This window comes from Anolis carolinensis, chromosome 3, assembly GCF_035594765.1.
Source record: "Anolis carolinensis isolate JA03-04 chromosome 3, rAnoCar3.1.pri, whole genome shotgun sequence".
In the NCBI taxonomy this organism is placed as follows: Eukaryota; Metazoa; Chordata; class Lepidosauria; order Squamata; family Dactyloidae; genus Anolis; species Anolis carolinensis.
In genome coordinates this window covers 81747831-81768604 of record NC_085843.1, presented here as the reverse complement: position 1 = coordinate 81768604, position 20774 = coordinate 81747831, and the positions used below count along the sequence as shown (strand labels likewise).

At 40.2% G+C, this 20774-nt stretch overlaps 1 protein-coding gene across 6 annotated transcripts in view; it reads right to left on the bottom strand.

Moving 5' to 3' along the window:
- pknox1 (PBX/knotted 1 homeobox 1) overlaps positions 1–18769 on the bottom strand; it is a 55623-nt gene extending 36854 nt beyond the window's left edge. Inside the window, exons 1-3 of one of the 6 annotated variants that reach the window (XM_062975151.1) lie at positions 18561–18769; positions 6752–6977; positions 5070–5172 (exon numbers count right to left, since the gene is read on the bottom strand). In XM_062975151.1, the coding sequence (XP_062831221.1) occupies positions 5070–5120 (51 nt within the window). In that variant the 5' untranslated portion in view covers positions 5121–5172; positions 6752–6977; positions 18561–18769. Of the gene's footprint in view, positions 1–738; positions 832–5069; positions 5173–6751; positions 6978–8253; positions 9622–18560 lie in introns of those variants that run through there. The other 5 variants (XM_003218981.4, XM_062975153.1, XM_062975154.1 and 2 more) reach the window with 5 other exon arrangements.
- Between the last annotated feature and the right edge of the window lie 2005 nt (positions 18770–20774).

The window sequence follows — 20774 nt, the reverse complement described above, 5'->3', positions numbered from 1 at the left end:
AGTAAAAAGAATCTTAAAACACCCAACAAATATAATCTAACGTTGTGCATCAATGAAAATTAACATCATTTCTTTCTCAGCAGTAAACATTTTAAAAATGAAGAAGACTCAAGATGCAGTATCACACACTTAAAATTTAAATCCCACAAATGCGATAGAAACAAATTATCACTACATGTCTCTCTGTGTGTTACCAATTTACCAAAACGTTAAGTGGAACTTTCTGAGTGAGTTATAAGACAAAAACGGAGGAATACACACAGTTTTTTAGTACACTGCAAAGAAAAGAGCTACAGAAATCATAGTTTCATTTTTAGGTGTTTAATTATTTAATACAGATTTTTTCACTTAGCTTGTTTTTGTGCTGAATATAAATAATGGCTTTCTTATATATGATAAAGAGCTTTTGATACAGATACGTCTGAGCCAAAAATTATTATCACAGTTTAGTCGTAGGATTATTATCATGTGATATCTTCTCCCCCCTCTGCTGCCTGGGGATACATAAGAATATCTAATGTAGATCTGTACCATATTTTTGTCTGCTCTGAAAGAACATGTATAGCTTGAAGGACTATTGCCTTCTCCTTGAAAATTACACATTTTCACTCATAATTCACGCTCTCAAAAAATACTACATCCGCTAACCTAAAAATATAAAAGGCCAAAATAACAGCTATACCTTGAATCCCAATATAAATTTATGTAAGTTATTTTATGGAAGAAAATTGTATTAACCTCTTTCCCCCCAATCGCCTCCTGTGCACTCCCGAGAGTCTTTTGGAAGGGAGAGAAGTCCTACACAATATGAGATGGATCGCAGGGTGTTTGCTGGAGCCAGAGGGAGGGGAAGACATAAGAAACATTGATTTTGTGAAGTGCTTAAATTAAATTCTGTTAGGATGCTAGCCAACACAGAAAATGGAAGCATTAAAGACAATACAAAATGAATGGGCAGTTAGCCATTTACACACATGCTGTCTGTGGGATTTCTGAAGAATCTGAGTCTAAACAAACTGAACTTGAAGTGCAGCTCCATACAACTAACTTAGGAGTAAGTGCAACTGAGCTTAATAAAAATGGAGTAGATGTGCAGAGGATGGCACTGCAAATAGTTTCCAGATGTCCAAAAATACCACAAAAATCATCTGCACTGGAAAATCAACAGGCCTTCACTAGTTAATGTAAACACTTGAAATAGCAAGCACATTACACTAGCATATTTTCAACAGATCCCAAACACAAGCTATCCACTAAAATTCATCTATGGCCACAGGTATTCAAACATTTTTATGGTTGCTACAAGATATTGGAATTAACTTAATCAATTATCAATTCATTAATATTATAGGGATTTTGATAATTATCTAGATTCCCAAATTAACACCAAAGTTTTTAAAATGCTTTAATGATTGAGTATGGTAGAAATTTTTAGAGTTTGGGTCTCTCTTTCTCTGTCACAGTCACTAAAACTGAAAGGTCTGCTGACTCAGAAGAAATTCTAGTATGGAAGGAAGGAACCTTTTTGTAATTCTTTAGTGTATTATACAGTGCTAGATTACTGAATAATTACTACTCAAACCTATTGCCTCATTTTTTCTCTTTTGGTTTCTCTTCTTCCTTCTCCTCCTCCACTCATTTTTATTATACAGGTAAGGGAAGATAGATGCACAGGGGAGTGGACTTGGTGGGGTTTTTTTTGGGGTTTTTTTGGGGGGGGGGTATTTTTGGTCATAGAATATATTTGGGATCCTGACTCCTGCATGCAAAACTTCTGCTCTACCACTGATCTTCTTGATTGGGAGTGGGTAGGCAGAAAACTAATGTTCTACATATGCTCAAAGACTTGAAAAAAACAGATTAAAATTCCTCCACTCTTTATTCACTGATCAACCTTACTAACTATCTGTTTATTGTTGAGCTTGCAGCATTGCCTAGTTTGGAAGTCAGCAAAGCCATCAGGCAATTAAAAAACAACAAAGGCAGCAGACCTGAAGGAATCCCTGTTGAAATCTTTAAAGAAGGGCAGACCTGAGCTGAAACAACAACACCACCAGTCCATTGAAAAAGTGTGGGTGACCAAGAATATCCCAGGGGACTTCAAGGATGACACTATTTGCAAAAACATACAAAAATCTTGGTCTCTCACTAAACATGGAGAAAACCGAAGTGCTCTACAGCAGGCACTAACCAATCCTTCCGCAATGCTAGAAATTCAGCTTAATGGTGTAATGTTAGAAAACGTTGACCATTTTCCGCTACCTTGACAGTCACCTATCCACAAAAGTCAACATTGACAGCAAAATACAACACCGTCTCAGCTCTGCGGGTCCAGCATTTTTCAAATGAAGCAGAGAGTGCTTAAGGATTGGGACATTCGTAGGAATACCAAGATGCTTGTTTATATAGCTAGCGTCTTCCCATCTCTTTTCTACGCCTGTGCAATGTGGTCCGTCTACAGACATTACTCTCAACTTCTGGAAATATTCAATCAGCATTGCCTCCGAAAAATCCTGCAAATCTCTTGGGAAGATAGAAGGACAAATGTCAGCGTTATGGAAGAAGCAAAGACCACCAGTACTGAAGCGATTATCCTCTGCCATCAACTTTGCTGGACTGGCCACGTTGTCCAAATGCTCCATCACCATCTCTTAAAGTAGTTACTCTACTCTCAACTCAAGAATGGAAAACAGAATGTTGGTGGACAGCAAAAAAGATTTAAAGATGGGCTTAAAGCTAACCTTAAAAATTGTGGCATAGACACCGAGAACTGGGAAGTTCTAGCCCTAGAGTGTTCTAACTGGGGGTCAACTGTAACAGTGTTGTGGAATTTGAAGAGCCATGAATGAAGGACAGAAGGGAGAAACGTGTCAAGAAGAAGATGCACCAAGCCTTCCATCACGAAATCGATGGTCTCACTGCAAAGGAATATGTGGTTCCAGAATAGATCTCTACAGTCACCTATGGACCCACCACCAAGACTACACTTGGAAGGCAATCATACTCAGCCATGAGGGATCGTCTATGATGTTGACTGTTGTATTTGAAATGGATCAGTGCTCCGAAAAAATCACTCCTTACTAATCTCTAACAAATAAGGCATTTAAAGAGTTATTGAAGTACATGTGTTGGTGGGACTGGAAAGGAAAAGTGATGTAGATGAGGGACAAACTGAACTAAGGCAACTGGTAAAATGAAATTCTATGGTTTTAAAAAGCCTTTCCAACCTGGTAGTTTAAAGGAACCGATAACAAAGTACAAGGTAGGGGTAAAGCTTTTCCTCTGACATTAAGTCTAGTTGTGTCCGACTCTGAGGGTTGGTGCTCATCTCCATTTCTAAGCTGACATCTCCAAGGTCATGTGTCCAGCATGACTGTATGGAGCATCGTTACCTTCTCGCCGGAGCAGTATCTATTGATCTACTCACATTTGCACGCTTTCAAACTGCTAGGTTGGAAGAAGCTGGGGATAACAGCGGGAGCCCACCACGCTCCCCAGATTCGAACCGCAGACCTTTCGGTCAGCAAGTTCAGCAGTTCAGCAGTTTAACCTACTGCGGCACCAGGGGCATATAACAAAGTAGATACTTCTAAAATCAACAGTGGCAAGCTCCAAGCTATTTTCTGTAAATCCCATAGCTTATTTGTGACAGATCCCTTCTCCCAGGTTGGCCCTATAGTTCCAGCCCTTTGAATCCTGCCACTCCCCATGTCCTTGTTTCCCAACTTAATCTCTTTCTGAATTGAGTTTCAGGGCATCATCCCTTAACTGTGGACCTGTAGCCATGTTGTTGTTATGTGAGTTCTTTATCATAGGTATGTATGGGCTGACTCTTTATGATGCTTGATAGAGCCAACCAGAGACATTTTAAAAAGGGAATAACAAATGTCAGTTTATTAAAACACAGTAAGACAGCACATGAACCTTTAGAAATTATTTAATTGCTCCACAATACAAGAATCAGTTTTCCCTTCTGATTAACAGTTCTGTCTCTGAAATCCAAAATCCCACTGTGTCAAATGTCTCTTTCTCTATCAAAACCACATTGTGGCTGTCAAAGCCAAACCCTATCTGTTTCAAATTTAAACCCTGTCTGACTCGCCCAGAGACAAGCCTCTGGTTTTGCCACATTTTGTTAACCTGTAGCCCAATTCAAAGCCTTCCTGAGCTGCATTTGACCGCCTTCAGCCAGAATCATCCAGCGCCAGTGCCTCCTTTACCTCATACAATACTAATGTTTTAATGAGCAAATTACATAATTAATGATAAATGTTTTCATTTAGTATTTTATTTAGTATTTATGTTGCAGAAAGAATTTTCTCATATCCAGTGTTTAACATTGACATAATTGTCAACCCCAATATTCTAAAGACAAGAAAACATGGTTTTAAGACTAACAATAGAAAGCATTTTTGATATTCGGGCTATCTTTAGAACTAAATTTAGCAATAAAATATTGGAAACAAAGCTCTGTGCAAAAAATAGTATGTGTGATGTATAGAGACCATAATTAAGAATGCATCGTTTATTCAACAAATTATAGGGTTTGTGAGGGAAAAAGTAGGAGCCAAAGATATGGTTAGTTGGAGGTAATGTGTGAAAACAAAAATACAGCCCACTTAATTCAATAATGTTCAGAAGGGGTCATAGCGTAGTGAAAGAATATAAGTTTCATGTGTAGTGGATTATTTCTTGCATCTAAGGTTAAAATGACCAAGTAACAGATAATGGAAAAGAACTTTGGTTGAGAACCTAGAAAGGTGTAACTATTCACAGTAAATAGTGTTGAGCTAGAATGGATAAACTGTCTCACTTCCTATATTCCAAACTAATCGACCTCAAATGCGCCCTACTGCTTTAAAATCAGTTACTCCAGATTTCTACAAAAGGCATTAAAAAGGAACTGGTACATGCAACCTATTGGCATGGCTCGTGTGCCATATAAAAATAACAGCCACCAACTGGTTCTATAAACAAGGTGTACGTAGACTAAAATCTCGTGTACTATAGTTAATTAAAAGATTTGTGCTATTATAAAATGGTGCATTTAAAAAAGAAAATGTTCATACTTGCTGCCCATCTTGATAGTTGTCAATGCTTAATGTCTGCGTTGCCATCATGGTTACTGAGGATTCTTACAAAGTTAAATCTTCACATCTTAGTTCAATTTTTCTATAGGAAAAAGCAAAAAGGTTAAACACATTATAGAATGAGAACTTTGTTTAAAACTCTTTTTTGCTGCTGCAGAAATAATGTAAATATGCTTAAGATATATTTTCTACATCACCTGTATGATTTCAAGCACGCCCCTTCCAGAACTTTTGGACAAACACTGATAATATTTAAATCTCATTTGAAAAAAGGAACTTAAGATTCTCATGACCAACATCTGCAGAAATTGCCAATATAATACACAACTTAATTACACAGATTATTGGCACAATTTGTATATAAAGTGTATGTGATTTCATTCATAAAAATAAAACAGCAAAAAAAACCCAGAAAAGCCAAAATTACCAAATGAATAGGACATTGAAAAGTATTAAGACAAACCTTTATGTGATCAAGATAATATTTTGGTTTTTTTTTCACAATATACCTACTGAAAAATAGCTATTTGGTGCTCACATAGCACACAAGGGGATTTTGAATGCAACTTTAACATTGGTGGTCGCAAAACAAAATAAAATTGCCCAATGGATATATCAGTGAATAATAACAATAAATTAACTGAGCATCTCACATAGAACGCAGTCTTCTGTGTATGTTACCACATTCATAGTTTATACACACAGCTTTCTGCGTTATACCTCACATATACATGGACATTCTCTTTTATTACTTAAAGCAGTGGTTCTTAACCTGTGGGTCCCCAGATGTTTTGGCCTACAACTCCCAGAAATCCCAGCCAGTTTAACAGCTGTTAGCATTTCTGAGAGTTGAAGGCCAAACATCTGGGGACCCACAGGTTGAGAACCACTGACTTAAAGGGTTGATTAATCCGTGAGTCATGATCTGCTCATTGTTTCACATTGTCCATTTCGTATATATGCAGAGTAAAGTAAGAGCATTTTAGAAACTATTATAGAGTGTGTCTGTGTACAACACATTTCACACAGAAGGACTTTTATGGATGAAACATGCAGGTAGTTTACATGTGCAAGTCAATCCACAGATGCAAGCATACACTTCTTCTGAAGATACATTAAGAAAATAAGTACTTCATACGAGAAAATAATTTCAGAAAACACAGGAATTATACAAGAGGACGTAAATGGAGATTCTTTATACATGAAAAATTTAATTTGGTCCTAATCCAGTTTATGTCTACTTATTTATCATGTCAGAAGTAAATTGAGAACACAACTATAATGCATAAAAAACCACAAAGTTAAAAACTTGTCATTATGCTAAATTTCCTTTGACCAGAAGCTGACCACTTTGAGTGCCTCTGGTGTTGCTATAAGAAGATCTAAACTGCTAGGTGAAGTTCCATCTGATGAACAATATTTGAGGTGTTTTGCCTTGTAATCATTTATCTTTTCCGATACAAGCATAGAAAAGTCTGATTTGCTTGACTACACAATCAAAACTGTATAGGAAGAACTCCTAGGAACAAAAAAAGATCCAGCAATATATTCTCATCTTTCAATTATAGACAGATTTCACACACTTATTTTAATTAAATCCTAATCTATTTACTGCAAAACACAGCAAACACAAGTACAGTATTTATTATAAGAAGATATACCTTTATACTTTTCCATCTTTAAAACCTCTTTAATTCCAAAATTATAGTAGAGTTTGAGAATATTCAAACTCTAGATCAACTGATCAACAGTTGGCATCAAAGAATAATGACTGGTCTTCATGTAGCCAATTTGCTTCTTCCAAGTCTTCCGAGTGCTTCCAAGTTTCAGGTTCTTCAGCTTCCCTTGAAGATATGAGATGTCTTGCTATTTTCATGGACTGCAATTCTAAGATTGAAAGCAATAAGGCTTACTTCCAAGTCAACATGATTAGGACCAGATTCTGTTCCCACAACGTAATATTCAGATGATTGTGGATAAAATCACAACTGTATCTCTGTAACAACTCTCCCAGAAGTATGCTGCATCCCTCTGTAGTTACTGATATTTTGGAAATCTCAGTGGACATACTCATCATATGAACAGTTAAATAAGTCATTTAGATTTGAAGGGGAAAGGGAAAGACCATGCTGATACCAAAATAACACATAGCAAAAGAATTGGCTGATTGTGTTCATGGGACACTGGGAAGGAGGGGGGGGTTATCAGGAAAAAATGCAGGAGGTCTAAAAAATAAACTAAGAAAGGGCCCCTAAATATAACATGCCCAAATAATACTTGAACCAATTGTCTAAATATGACAATTTTCAGCCATATCTCCAAAACCTAGAACACTTTTGTAATCCAACAGGGAATAACCATATTTACTTGAGTTTAATGTCTTTGAATCTAATGCGCACCCCAATTTTCAAAATCCTGAAACCAAAAAAAGTATTTAGCTCACTAATGTGACACGCAGCAGCAAATAAGGAACTGTTAGTCATTTGGCAAAAAAAGTATGCATTACAGTTGCTGCCTGATTAGAACTCCTTCTTTAAAAACAAAAGTGTTAAGGGCACCAAAGCTTGGGATGTAACTCTGCTGTAGAATGAATCCACTTTAACTGCTTTGGTGCAATGCTATGGAGTCGTGGGGGGTGTAGTTTTATAAGGACTTGAGCCTTATTTGCCAAAGAATATAGGTGCCTCACTAAACTACAATTCCCAGGATCGCGTAGTATTGAGCCATGGCCCTTAAATGAGATGAGATGCCTCAAAGAGAGCAGTTCATAAAGAAGCTTGCCCTTTTCCTTCAGCTCAACACTAGGATTACCATATGGTGTGAATCTAATGTGCACCCCAATTTTGATGAGGTCATTTTGCCCAAAAAGGTGAGCATTAGATTCGAGTAAATAGGAAATATTTTTTATCCTATAACAGAATTATTCAACTTATTTCATCATTTGCAACCTTAATTTTAAGTAATGCAGGTAACTTCAGTGACACGTAAGTTGAGGTGTGGAGCTTTAGCTTTAGTAAAACCTTGAAACAACTTGCATAATTAGAATTATCACAATTTCAATTATATTTCTGATTACACTATGTTGATAACAGACATTTGCATGTAATGAATATGTATGTAATAGCAGACTAACAGAAAAACTATACTGCAAGTGATTTCTTACCAATAAGGAATGCCTTCCTCCCACCTGATAGGCACAGAGGTTGAGGGGAGCTGCCACTGCCCTGGCCTGGCCTCAGAAGAAGAAAAAGAGGCATCATCTGCTGGACTTAAGTACCACCACCCCCCACCTCGATGGCCATTCCCTTTTCCTTGGGGGTCACATTTATTAGGATTGTAAACCTGAGGATAGAGAACTGTCAAATTAACAATTTGTAAGCTGTTCTGGGAGAATGTGGTATAAATACCCTATGTACTCATGTATAAGTCTAGGAATTTTAGATAAAAAAAATCAAGCCAAAAAACTTGGGTCGACTTATCAACGGGTCAATGTGACTACCATCCCTTAACCTTATGAAAAAAAGGAACCATCTCATTTTCTGAGTACAGCAGTGAAAGCAACAGTTTAGTTCATCCCGGGAGAACCTAAAAGAAGCACTGATCCATACTACTTTCAGCATTGCCTCTGAAAAATCCTGCAAATCTCTTGGGAAGACAGAAGAACAAATGTCAGTGTTCTGGAAGAAGCAATGAACACTACCATCAAAGTGATGCTCCTACGCCATCAACTCCACTGGACTGGTCACTTTGTCTGAATGCCCAATCACAGTCTCCCAAAGCAGTTACTATACTCCCAACTCAAGAATGGAAAATGGAATGTTGGTGGACAGAAAAAGAGATTTAAAGATGGGCTTAAAGCTAACCTTAAAAACTGTGGCATAGACATCGAGAACTGGGAAGCCCTGGCCCTTGAGCACTCCAGCTGGAGGTCAGCTGTGACCAGCAGTGCTGTGGAATTTGAAGAGGCACGAATGGAGGGCAAAAGGGAGAAACGTGCCAAGAGGAAGGCGTGTCAAGCCAACTCTGACTGGGACCACCTCCCACCTGGAAACCGACGTCCTAACAGTGGAAGAACATGCGGGTCAAAAATAAGGCTCTACAGTCACCTATGTGTCCACCGGCAAAACACTACACTTGGAGGACCATCATACTCGGACAACAAAGGATCATCTGAGTCGCTTCACGACATGATACCACTTCTGCTTTTTTTGAATGCTGGGCAGGGAAATGGCAGCAGCAACAGCCAGGGGGAGACCGACTCCCCAAGGCAGCATGGGTGTCTTCCTTTCTTCACAAAATGACCTCGGCTTATCCATGGATCATATCAAAAGCCTGGCACCAAAAACCTACCCTTGTCATATACATGAGCATATATGGTAAATAAAACTCGGATAAGCTATATCCCGGGATCTGATCCCAGGTTTTCTGCTTTAAACTGGATTTTTTGAGTCTGCATTGCCAGATAATCTAGCATAAACAGAAAACCTGGGTTCAGATCCTGGGCTATAGGGCCTGTCTGGAAGGACCCTAAGATAGCCTTTCTCAACCTTTCAGAGTAAACCACCCTGAAAACCTGTGACCAAAGAGCAGAATATAAATACTCTAAATAAAATAATAATAATAAGCAATAAGCAAATAATAAATAAGAAGCCATACTTTTACCTTTTATTGATGACCCTGATTCACTTTTTATTGGTAGTGATTTGAGCACTGGACTATGGGTGCATCTACTCTGTAAAAAATAATGCAGTTTGCCACCACTTTAACTGCCATCAGTCAATGTTATGGAATTACGGAGCTATCGTTTTAAAAGGTCTTTAGCCTTCTCTGCCAGAATGTTAGTACCACACAAAATTATAACTCCCAGGATTCCATAGCACTGTGCCATGGCAGTTAAAAGTATTGTAAAAATGCATTAATTCTATGGTGTAGATGCACTCTATGACTGGAGATCAGGGTTTCAATCCCTACTGGCCATGGAAGTCCACTGGGTGACCTTGGGAAGACCGCATTCTTTCATTCTGAGAAGAGGGCAACAGCAAACCCACTCTGAAGAAATCTTACCAAGAAAACCCTATGATAGGGTTGCCCTATGGTCACAATAAATCAGAAATAACCCTAAGGCACACAATAAAGAAAAACACTTGATCGCAATGAATCTTGACCAGACCAGTATAGTATGTCTCAGTATCCAAAGGAGGTACATTCTTAGACCTTCTGTATATACCATATCTGTGGATAATAGTGAACCCTATCTTTTGACTAAACTTGGGCTGGAAGCATACCACAGTTCACACTGGAAGACCAAGAGAGGAACCCAAACACTTCAGGGAAGATATTTTTGGGGCATGGGTAAGTAAAAGCATAGATATCGAATATGTAGATATGGGGATCACACTGTATTCTTATTGTCATCTACTCACAGTGAATCTTAACCTTACCTATAATTCTACAGTGTAGACGCACCCTGAGTCCCAGAAATATCAACACAGAACAGTTTTAGAATTGTTTCATACTTTCTGTATATATTCCAGATTTCATTATTAATATCAAAATATGTAGTACGATTTTATATCTGAAACTTTGAGACGAAGAAACAATGGCAGTCCAAATTAGGGGTCATTTCAAGTCAGTTATAATATAAAATGACACTGCCTCAAATACTTATGAGATGAGTTTCTGTTTATCTGCAATTAAACGTGCTTTGAAAAAAATGAGGACAAATCCTGAATAAAGGATACATTTTAATAAACAGGAAACTAGGACATTGAAATCAGCCTATGGACAAATTGTTTTTGAATCATTACTGAATAAATCAGTAATTGAATAAGCAATTTGAATACTTATTTAACATGACTCCCGTTGTGCTGAACTAGTTCCTTGTTTCTTTTGTCTTCTTTCTAGAATTTTAATCTTGCAAACCTATATTTGTTTGATGTAAAAGGCACAATTATGCACTTACTGCTTACTGAACACCAGAAATAAAGTCCAAGAGACAATCATTTAACCATTAATGTTCCTAATGAATTCTGCATTACTGACCTTAAGACAAAAAGATGTGAAAATCTAATAATGATACTTTTTGTGTCATTAAACCTATGAGCATGTCAGCAATAGTAGTATGACACTAATTCCTAAGTATCACAGAAATATACTTTCAAGTATTTCCCCCGATTGTCTGCCAGGCTGAATTGAGCTAGATTTGCATACCAATTCTTAGACGCTCAGACTTCTGACATTTTGGACTTCAACTTCTAAAATCCCTGACCAATGGCCAGTCTTATTGGGGGCAAAGTCTGAGTTTTAGACTCCATGTATCAAGAACAGAAATTTCAAAGTTTAGTAAACCTATAGCCAGGACTCCATATACTGTACTTCCTGTTACACCTTATAAAGAATTCTATTACCAGTATGTATTAAATTTATAATCTACTATTTTCCCATGTTTGGATTTAAGGCAGCTATTTGACATCCTAAGAATCTTCACTCTCCTATAAAATTACATGAATCTTGTTTTCAGGTTTGCAGATATGCATGAAAAGTGTGTAGCTCATTTTTTCTGAGACTTTGACAGTTATGGGAGAACTGATGAACAATATTTATGTGGTAGAGGGTCGAGATTCAATATTTTGCATAGTTCTTTTCCCTTCTGTGTAACCAAAACAAATAATACAAAATTAGCAAAGTCATGCAAGTTTGTTACATTACTGTGATTAAAAATGTGAAAGTTCTACCTTTCTTGTCTTTGCTTCCAAATCAAATTGGTTTCATACAATATTCTTCACCTTTTTGATTTAGTTTGGAACAACTGTACCTCCAAGACATGATCGATACGAAAATTATTCTGAGCACTGAATGTTTAGATTTCTGCATAGCTTTGAAATATCTGTGCTTTCTTGAAATTCTGGCATTGCAGAATTTACATCATGGATTGTTCCCTTGGTTTCTCAAAAAGAAGTGAACAAAGGAACAGGAAAATTTCTTAATTTCACAGGTTTTTAAAGTTTAACAAGGTAGTTGAGCTTTATAATTTACTAGCATATATACCCAGCATTGCCTGGGTTCCCATTTTGTTTATGGATCCTTTCCTTCCTTCCTCTCACACACCTTGTCCTTTTCTCTTTCCTTTCATTTATCTTCTTTCTTTTCTCTTGTGTTCTTTCGTTCCTCAATTTTTTTGTCCTCCCCCTACAATTTTCTTCATTTGTTTCTTAATTCCAGTCCCTCATAATTTCCACCCTTTTCCTGTGTTTTCTTTCACCCAACCTTTTCTTGGAAGTCACAGTCTCTCAACCACAGAGCAAGGCACAGTCAACACTTTTCGAAATACAAATCCTTATGGGGTTGATAACCCAACTGTGGCCTTGAAGGCTGTGTTGTAGCCCCCATTGTGTGGATGCCATCTTGTCTGTCAGTAGCTAATGCTTTCTATCTATATATATTGTCCTCATGCAGTTGCATCTAAGCACTACGTGCATACATACCTATAGACCAATAGCAAATTCTTTCAATCTATATACTTCATTTTATATTATTTTACAGTTGAAATACCTCAATTATTTTATTTTGGGTAATGATGGACATGTGTGCCAAGTTTGGTCCAGATCCATTCAGCTACATAGGAGCCTTTGTGGTACAAACATACAAATTTTGATTTTTATATACTGTATGTATACAAGCAAGTTACAAACAAGATAAGTTCTGTAGGTTTTTTCTTAAGTTGAATTTGTTTGTAAGTCAGAAGTGGTACATTGTGTAAGTGTAAATCCCTCCAAAATATGTATTTCTTAGCTTTGGATAACATAGGGAAGGGTTAACACTCCTGTGATGTTTGTTTTGCTGTCTGTGCTCCTATTCAGAAGATTTAACCTGATTTTCTGTTCCTGTGAGAATTGGATTTTGAAAAAAATGGCTTGTTGTGGAAACAAGGATTGGTGATAAAGCTTTAGTGGGGACACCATTTTCTCATGATAACTCTTTCAGGGTGAATTTCCCTTCCAAGGGGTAGATTTCTCTCACTTCTTGTTGTCTCACTCCCGTTTGTAACTAGGAGTCATTTATAAGTCAGAAGTTTGTAACTCGGAGACTGCCTGTTTGGATTTTTTGGTTTTATTCCATGGGATTTTTTAAACCAAATCTGAACACTAAAACTTGGAAAGTATTACAAGAGATAATCTGTTCTGAGATGAGTTGTTAACATGTTGCTTGCATCAGCTCAAATCTCCCTTATCAGAAATGCTTGGGACCAGAATTTGGAATACAGTAGAGTCTCACTTATCCAAGCCTCGCTTATCCAAGTTTCTGGATTATCCAAGCCATTTTTGTAGTCAATGTTTTCAATATATCATGATATTTTGGTGCTAAATTCGTAAATACAGTAATTACAACATAACATCACTGCGTATTGAACTACTTTTTCTATCAAATTTGTTGTATAACATGAAGTTTTGGTGCTTAATTTGTAAAATCATAACCTAATTTGATGTTTAATAGGCTTTTCCTTAATCCCTCCTTATTATCCAAGATATTTGCTTATCCAAGCTTCTGCCGTCCCGTTTAGCTTGGATAAGTGAGACTCTACTGTACTTACATAAACTACAAAATTCATTTATGTTTCATATACACCACATACCCATAGGCTGAATACAGTAGACTCCCAGTTAACCAGTACCCATGACGACTAGTAGATGCTGAATGTAGTTTCTAGTTGCTTGTGGGTCACTGTTAAAAATAAGGTAAACTAATACTGCACTCCATACTATACCATAATCTCGGTATTAACTTGACATTAATATTGAAATACAGTAATCAAAAGCAAATGAAGACAAGTGAAGACAAACCTAACTTAATCTAACTAACCTGATGTAACAATTTTACTGTTTTATAAAAATAGTTTAAAAGTTTTTAAAATGTACAGTATTATTTCTTCAATTTTTTTGCCAGTTGCTTGAATTCTGGATATCTGAGAGTATATTGTATGATGTTCTTAATAATTTTATGTATGAAACAAAATCAATGTACGTTATACTATCAGAAAGCAAAAATGGTCCTATATCAGCCACCCATTTGGACAATTGTGATTTCTGACTCGTGGGCCATGAGACCTAAAAATAAGGTCCATGAGACATGCAGGGAAAATTGGCTTTGAGGGTGTGTGCCGCCATTGGAGAGCGAAAAAGAGAAGGAGAGGGAGAGAAGGAAGGAGATGCCAGCGCATTTCCATCACCAGTGCTTTCTCAGCCATGGGAGGCTTCCCAGGCCAGGACCTAGCAGCACGTGTGAGGGAAAGAAAGAAGGCAGTTGCACTCGCCAGCGCTTTCTTGGCCTTAGGAGGCTTCCCAAAGTAACTATTATTTTTATTAGCTCCCATTGCCTCACATCAGTTGTAATGGGAAAGCAGCCCTTTGTAAGACCCTGTTTAGTCCCACAAAGTTATTATTATTAATAGCTCCCATTGCCACACATCAGTTGTAATGGGAAAGCAGCCCTTTGTAAGACCCTGTTTAGTTTCCGAAAGTAACTATTATGATTATCGGCTCCCACTGCCACATCAGTTTATAGAATCATAGAATAGTAGAGTTGGAAGAGACCTCATGGGCCATCCAGTCCAACCCCCTGCCAAGAAGCAGGAAAACGCATTCAAAGCACTCCCGACAGATGGCCATCCAGCCTCTGATTAAAAGCCTCCAAAGAAGGAGCCTCCACCACAGTTCGGTGGAGAGAGTTCCACTGCCAAACAGCTCTCACAGTGAGGAAGTTCTTCCTGATGTTCAGGTGTAATCTCCTTTCCTGTAGTTTGAAGCCAATGTTTCAGTTGTAACGGGAATGCAGCCCTTTGTAAGACCCTGTTTAATCCCCCAAAGTTGTTATTATTATTAGCTCCCATTGCCAGACACAAGAGTTGTAATGGGAAAGCAGCCCTTTGTAAGACCCTGTTTAGTCCCCCAAAGTAATTATATTATTATTATTGGCACAAAGACATAGTATGACACAGCAAACGAGATATATATGCTGGATTTCGTATCACAAAATCACAAGTGTTTAGGACTGTCTGATATATTTTTGGATGATGCGTGCTGATCCCAGTAAGGTGGCCTTTTGCAGTTAACAGATCGTAATTTTGTCAATGTTTATTGTTTCCAAATGCCAGCTGAGGTCTTTTGGCACAGCACCCAGTGTGCCGATTACCACCAGGACTACCTGTACTGGTTTATGCCAGAGCCTTTGCAGTTCGATTTTGAGGTCCTGATAACGGCTGAGTTTTTTCTGTTGTTTTTTGTTAATTCGACTGTCACCTGGTATGGTGACATCAATAATCAAAACTTTTTTTCTTTTCCACAACTGTGATGTCTGGCGTGTTGTTCCAAAACCTTGTCAGTCTGGATTCAAAAGTCCCACAGTATCTTTGCGTGTTCATTTTCCACTATCTTTGAAGGTTTCTGATCCCACCAGTTCTTTACTGCTGGCAGGTGGTACTTGTGACATAAGTTCCAATGAATCACTTGGGCCACATAGTTGTGCCTCTGTTTGTAGTCTGTCTGTGCGATTCTTTTACAATAGCTGAGGATATGATCAATAGTTTTGGCGGCATCCTTGCACAGTCTGCATTTTGGATCATTAGCTGATTTTTCTATCTTGGCCTTAATTGCATTTGTTCTGATTGCTTGCTCCTGGGCTGCAAGAATCAGGCCTTCTGTCTTCTTCTTCAGTGTTGCATTCGTGAGCCATAGCCTGGTCTTCTTATCAATTTTGTCAAGGAACTGTCCATATAAGGCTGTTGCGCCAGCTGTCAGCTCTAGTTTGTAGTGCAGTTTTCTTGTACTGATTCTTTCTGTTGTGCTTTGAGGAGTTTCTGATTTTTGACTTCAATCAAAGCAGGTTCTTCACTTTCCTTTACATATTCTCCCAGGGCATGTTCTTCTTCTTTGACTGCTTGTTTTACTTGTAAGAGTCCTCTGCCACCAGATCTTCTAGGCAGATATAGCCAGTCAACATCACTATGAGGATGCAGTGAATGATGAATGGTCATGAGTTTTCTTGTTTTTCTGTCCAAATTGTCCAGTTCCACCTGCATCCAATTTATAATGCCAATTTATGACAGGTATGGCCCTGATGGTATTGTCTCCATTGAGCTTGCTTTTGAGATTTTTTCTAACTCTTTGAGTGTATTCTTTGCTGATCAGTTTTTACATGTTCATGTTTGATGTTGTCCAACTGTAGTATGCCCAGACATTTATAGGCCTCTGGCTGGTGACGCTTTATCATTTGGCCATATTTATGCCCTCACTTTCAATTATTTTTCCCTTCTACAATGCCACTGTCGAACATTTTTCCAGACCAAATTCCATGCTGATATCAGCGCTAAAGATTCAGACAGTGTTAGTCATAATATTACTATTATTATTATTAGGTCCCATTGCCACACCTCAGTTGTAATGGGAAAGCAGCCCTTTGTAAGACCCTGTTTACAGTGTTCCCTCACTTATCGCTGGGGTAAGGTTCTAGGACCACCCGCAATGTGAAAATCCGCGAAGTAGAGACCTATATTTATTTTAATATTTATACATTATTTTAGTAGTTATACACTATTTTAAGTCTTTATCAATCAATCGTGTGTTGATAAATCGCCTCCTTCTCCTCCCGTTGCCACTTGGGCTCCTTTTCTCTCCATTTGGCTTCTCCTTCCTCCCTTCCTTAGGCTGTCAATTGTAATTTTTTATAAGTCTTTGAGTTTATTGAAAAACCACAAAACACCGAATCCGCGAAAAGTGAACCGCGTAGTGAGGGAACACTGTAGTCCCCTCAATTTTTTATTATTATTATTATTTCCCATTTCCAAACACAAGAGTTATGGGAAAGCAGCCCTTAGTAAGACCCTGTTTATTTCCCCAAAGTTGTTGTTATTAAAGCCGTCAGGGATAATTTCTTGGGTCTTGCACTCTGCTTTTTGTATTTTTTTCAACCTCAACCCCTCCCTGCTATTTTACACGAGTGTCAACAAAATCCACAAATCCACACAGTCCAACCAAAAGGTTTTTTTTCTTGGTGTCTTCATTTTTAGGCACATCCCTGGGGTTATTTGGTGTGCTGATTCAGAAAATTGCATTGGCTAGACCACATCAGCTCTATATTATTAAATATGGCTTTCTATGGGTGAGCAAATGGTGACTACTGGATGTCATATGTTCTGTATCAGAAACTAGAGCTGATGTGGTCTATTCAATGCAATTTTCTGAATCAGCACCGAATCTAAAGTTGACCTAAAACCGATTCGTAATCCTTTTGGTAGTAATGTTAGAGTGGTCCCTGGTCAAAAAAAGGTTGGGAACCAGTGGTCTACTGTACAATGTTTTTAAATAATTTTACGTATGAAACAAAATCAATGTACATTAAACCATCAGAATGTTCTTATCTCGGCCAGCCATTTGGACAACTGTGATTTCTGATATCCTGATAAGGGATGCTCGACCTGTTATTTAGAATCGCGCCTTTTCTTCCTGTCAGAGGGTGGTAGTGCGACGTTACAGGCTGCCTCCAATATAAATATATACAAATATATATTATTTATGATCACTCACAGCTAGCCTCGCAAAAATCATTACAAAGGAATAATAATAATAATGCTTGGTGGATTATCTCCAGAATCCTTCACCATTTAATCCGTTTTGAGAGGAGTTTTACGTGAGACACAAATATTCCTAATAGATGTTAAAGGGGGCGGAAAGGAGGCGAAACACCTCATGTTTTATTGTTCACAACCACATTATGTAAGACTTGGCACGTCTCAAATTCATAATGTCTTGTTTACACGTGAAAATGGGAATCTGAAACAACGGGAAGGCAATGAGAAGGAGGAAGGGCCTTTCCCTCAGGGTTGGCTTCCTTTCCTTGCTGGCTGAGGGAAAAAGGAGCCCAAGGAAGGCGCACTCGGGGAAGGGGACAGAGGAGCAGCAGCTGCTGTCTCTTTCCCCGCTGCTCCAGGTCTATCGGAATGTCCCTGAGAGCGGCCCCTTTAAATATCGCTCTCCTCTCCCCCCCCCCCCCCGCGTCGGCTCGCGCCACAAACAGCTGTTGCCCTTTTCTCTTTCCTCCTCCTCCCCTCCTCCAACCTCTACCCCGAGGCGCGCGACACCTTCGTTCCACGCCGCGCGCGCGCGCCCGCCGACTCCCCCTCCCCCTCCCTCAAGAGCAACGGCTGTTCCAGAAATTTCCTCCCTCCCCCTCCCTCCTTTCCTTTCCTCGCGCCTGCCTGCCTGCCGACGCCCCTCAGCCAACCCCCCCCCCCGTCCTGCTGTTCCGTATGTCGGCCTCTCCTCCCCCCGACTTCCCCGCCCCACATCCCCGGGTCCGTTTCCGCGGCTGGGCCAAGACAGCCCACAGTAGCGGCGGCGGCGTCGGGCGCGCCGTGATGGATGGCTGGCTGGCTGCTTGGCTGGCTGGCTAGGAGCAGGTTTGAGTGACAGCGCTTACCTTGGGTGCCAATCTTCGTCACACTGACAAGCGGCTGCAGCAATCGGGACCCGCACCGCCGCGACGCGCGTCACCGCGCACACACGACTTCGGCCAATCGGGAGGCGCGCCGGGCTGACACGACAGCACGCTCCGCGAGGCGCCTCATCAATATTCAGCGAGGGAGTGGGCGACGCTCGCGCTTCGAGGTACGCCCACCTCGGCGCCGGCCTGGGCTGGAAGGGGCGGGGCCTTCCTCTCGACGCCCCGCCCCCATCGGGGCCTCGGCGCGCGGCAGCCTCGGGCTTATGCTCATAAGGTTGGCGGATTGGCCACGCCCCCTCTCTACTCCGGCCTTTAATAGGGAGGACCGCCGGAGGTTCCTTTGGCCTGAGGGAAGCCGCGCGTGACGCTATGCGGCTTTGGTGGAGGGGTCGCAGGGCCCATTGTTGTCGTTACCCAGTGCTCGCATTCTGTTTAGAGGAATGTTCAGGCAAAAAAGAAAAGGTGGAACAAGGGACCGTTAGCGGGTTAGGGTTCCTCTGCTCCTCTCTCTCTTTATCAGGCACGGGAAAACTTAGGCCCTTCGGGTGTTTTGGACTTCAACTCACACTACTATGGGAGTTGAAGTCCAAAACACCCGGAGGGCCCAAGTTTGCCCGTGCCTGCTCTATATTAACACTGTTTTTTAAAAAATGATTTGACATCAAGGGTAATGTGTTTTTATTTCCTACATAAAAACAGACAAGCCTCTCCAGCTCTGAGGATTACCTGGGAAGGAATCCCACTGGAGCACTGCAGCACATCAAAATACTTGGGAGTTACCGTGGACTGTGCCCTGACTTAGAAAAAGCACTTTTTTCATGTCAGGAGCAACTTGAGAATATGCAAGTTGCTTCTGAAGTGAGAGAATTCACCGTCTGCAAGGACGTTGCCCAGGGGATGCCTGGATATTTTGATGTTTTACCTCTCCCTGGGTGGGATTCGAACCTGGAAGCTTGCAGATCAGCAGCCCAACCTTCAAGTCACAAGGCTTTAACCCACTACTCCACTGGTGGCACCACAAGAAGCACTGCTTTACTATCAAGCAAAAAGTGAGTGCTAGAAATAACATTGTACGAAAGCTGACTGGCACAACCTGGGGATCGCAACCAGACACAGTGAAGACATCTGCCCTTGTGGTTTGCTACTCTGAGGCTGAATACACATGCCCAGTGTGGAATACATCTCACCACGTTAAAACAGTGGATGTGGATCTTAATGAGACATGTTGCATCATCACAGGATGTCTACACACCACATTTCCTCCCTCCCCTCCCTCCCTGTTTAGTCGGCATTGAACCACCTGACATCCGCTAGGCATTGATATCTCTGGCCCATCTCCGTTCTGGTACCAGCCAGCATGCCAACACCTTAAATCCAAAAATAGTTTTCTAAGGTCTACAGAGATTCTCTCAGGAACACCTCAGCAAGCGAGAGTCCAAAAGTGGCAGGCTAAAACCCCGAACCTCAATCAGTGGCTGACGTCAGATGAGAGATTCCCTCCTCGGCACACAGAAGGCTGGGCGACTTGGAAGGCGCTGAACAGACTGTGCTCTCGCACCACGAGATGCAGAGCCAACCTTAAGAAATGAGGCAACAAAGTGTAGTCCACAACATGCGAGTGTGGAGAAGAGCAAACCACAGACCACTTACTACAAGGCAGTCTGAGCCCTGCCACATGCACAATGGAGGACCTTCTTACAGCAACACCAGAGGCACTCCAAGTCATAGAATCATAGAATAGTAGAGTTGGAAGAGACCTCATGGGCCATCTAGTCCAACCACCCGCTAAGAAGCAGGAAATCACATTCAAAGCACCCCCGACAGATGGCCATCCAGCCTCTGCTTAAAAGCTTCCAAAGAAGGAGCCTCCACCACAGTCCACCACAGTCTGGGGGAGAGAGTTCCACTGCCGAACAGCCCTCACAGTGAGGAAGTTCTTCCTATGGTTCAGGTGGAATCTCCTTTCCTGTAGTTTGAAGCCATTGTTCCGTGTCCTAGTCTGCAGGGCAGCAGAAAATAAGCTTGCTCCCTCCTCCCTATGAGTTCCCCAAAGTGGCCAGCTACTGGTCAAAGGACATTTAGTATAATACTATGTTGTTGTTGTTTTTTTTTAAAAAAAAAAAAACCAAAACTTTGTGTTTTCAAGTACATTACAACTTGTATCCTCGGTTCGCTTCTGAGTCACTACAT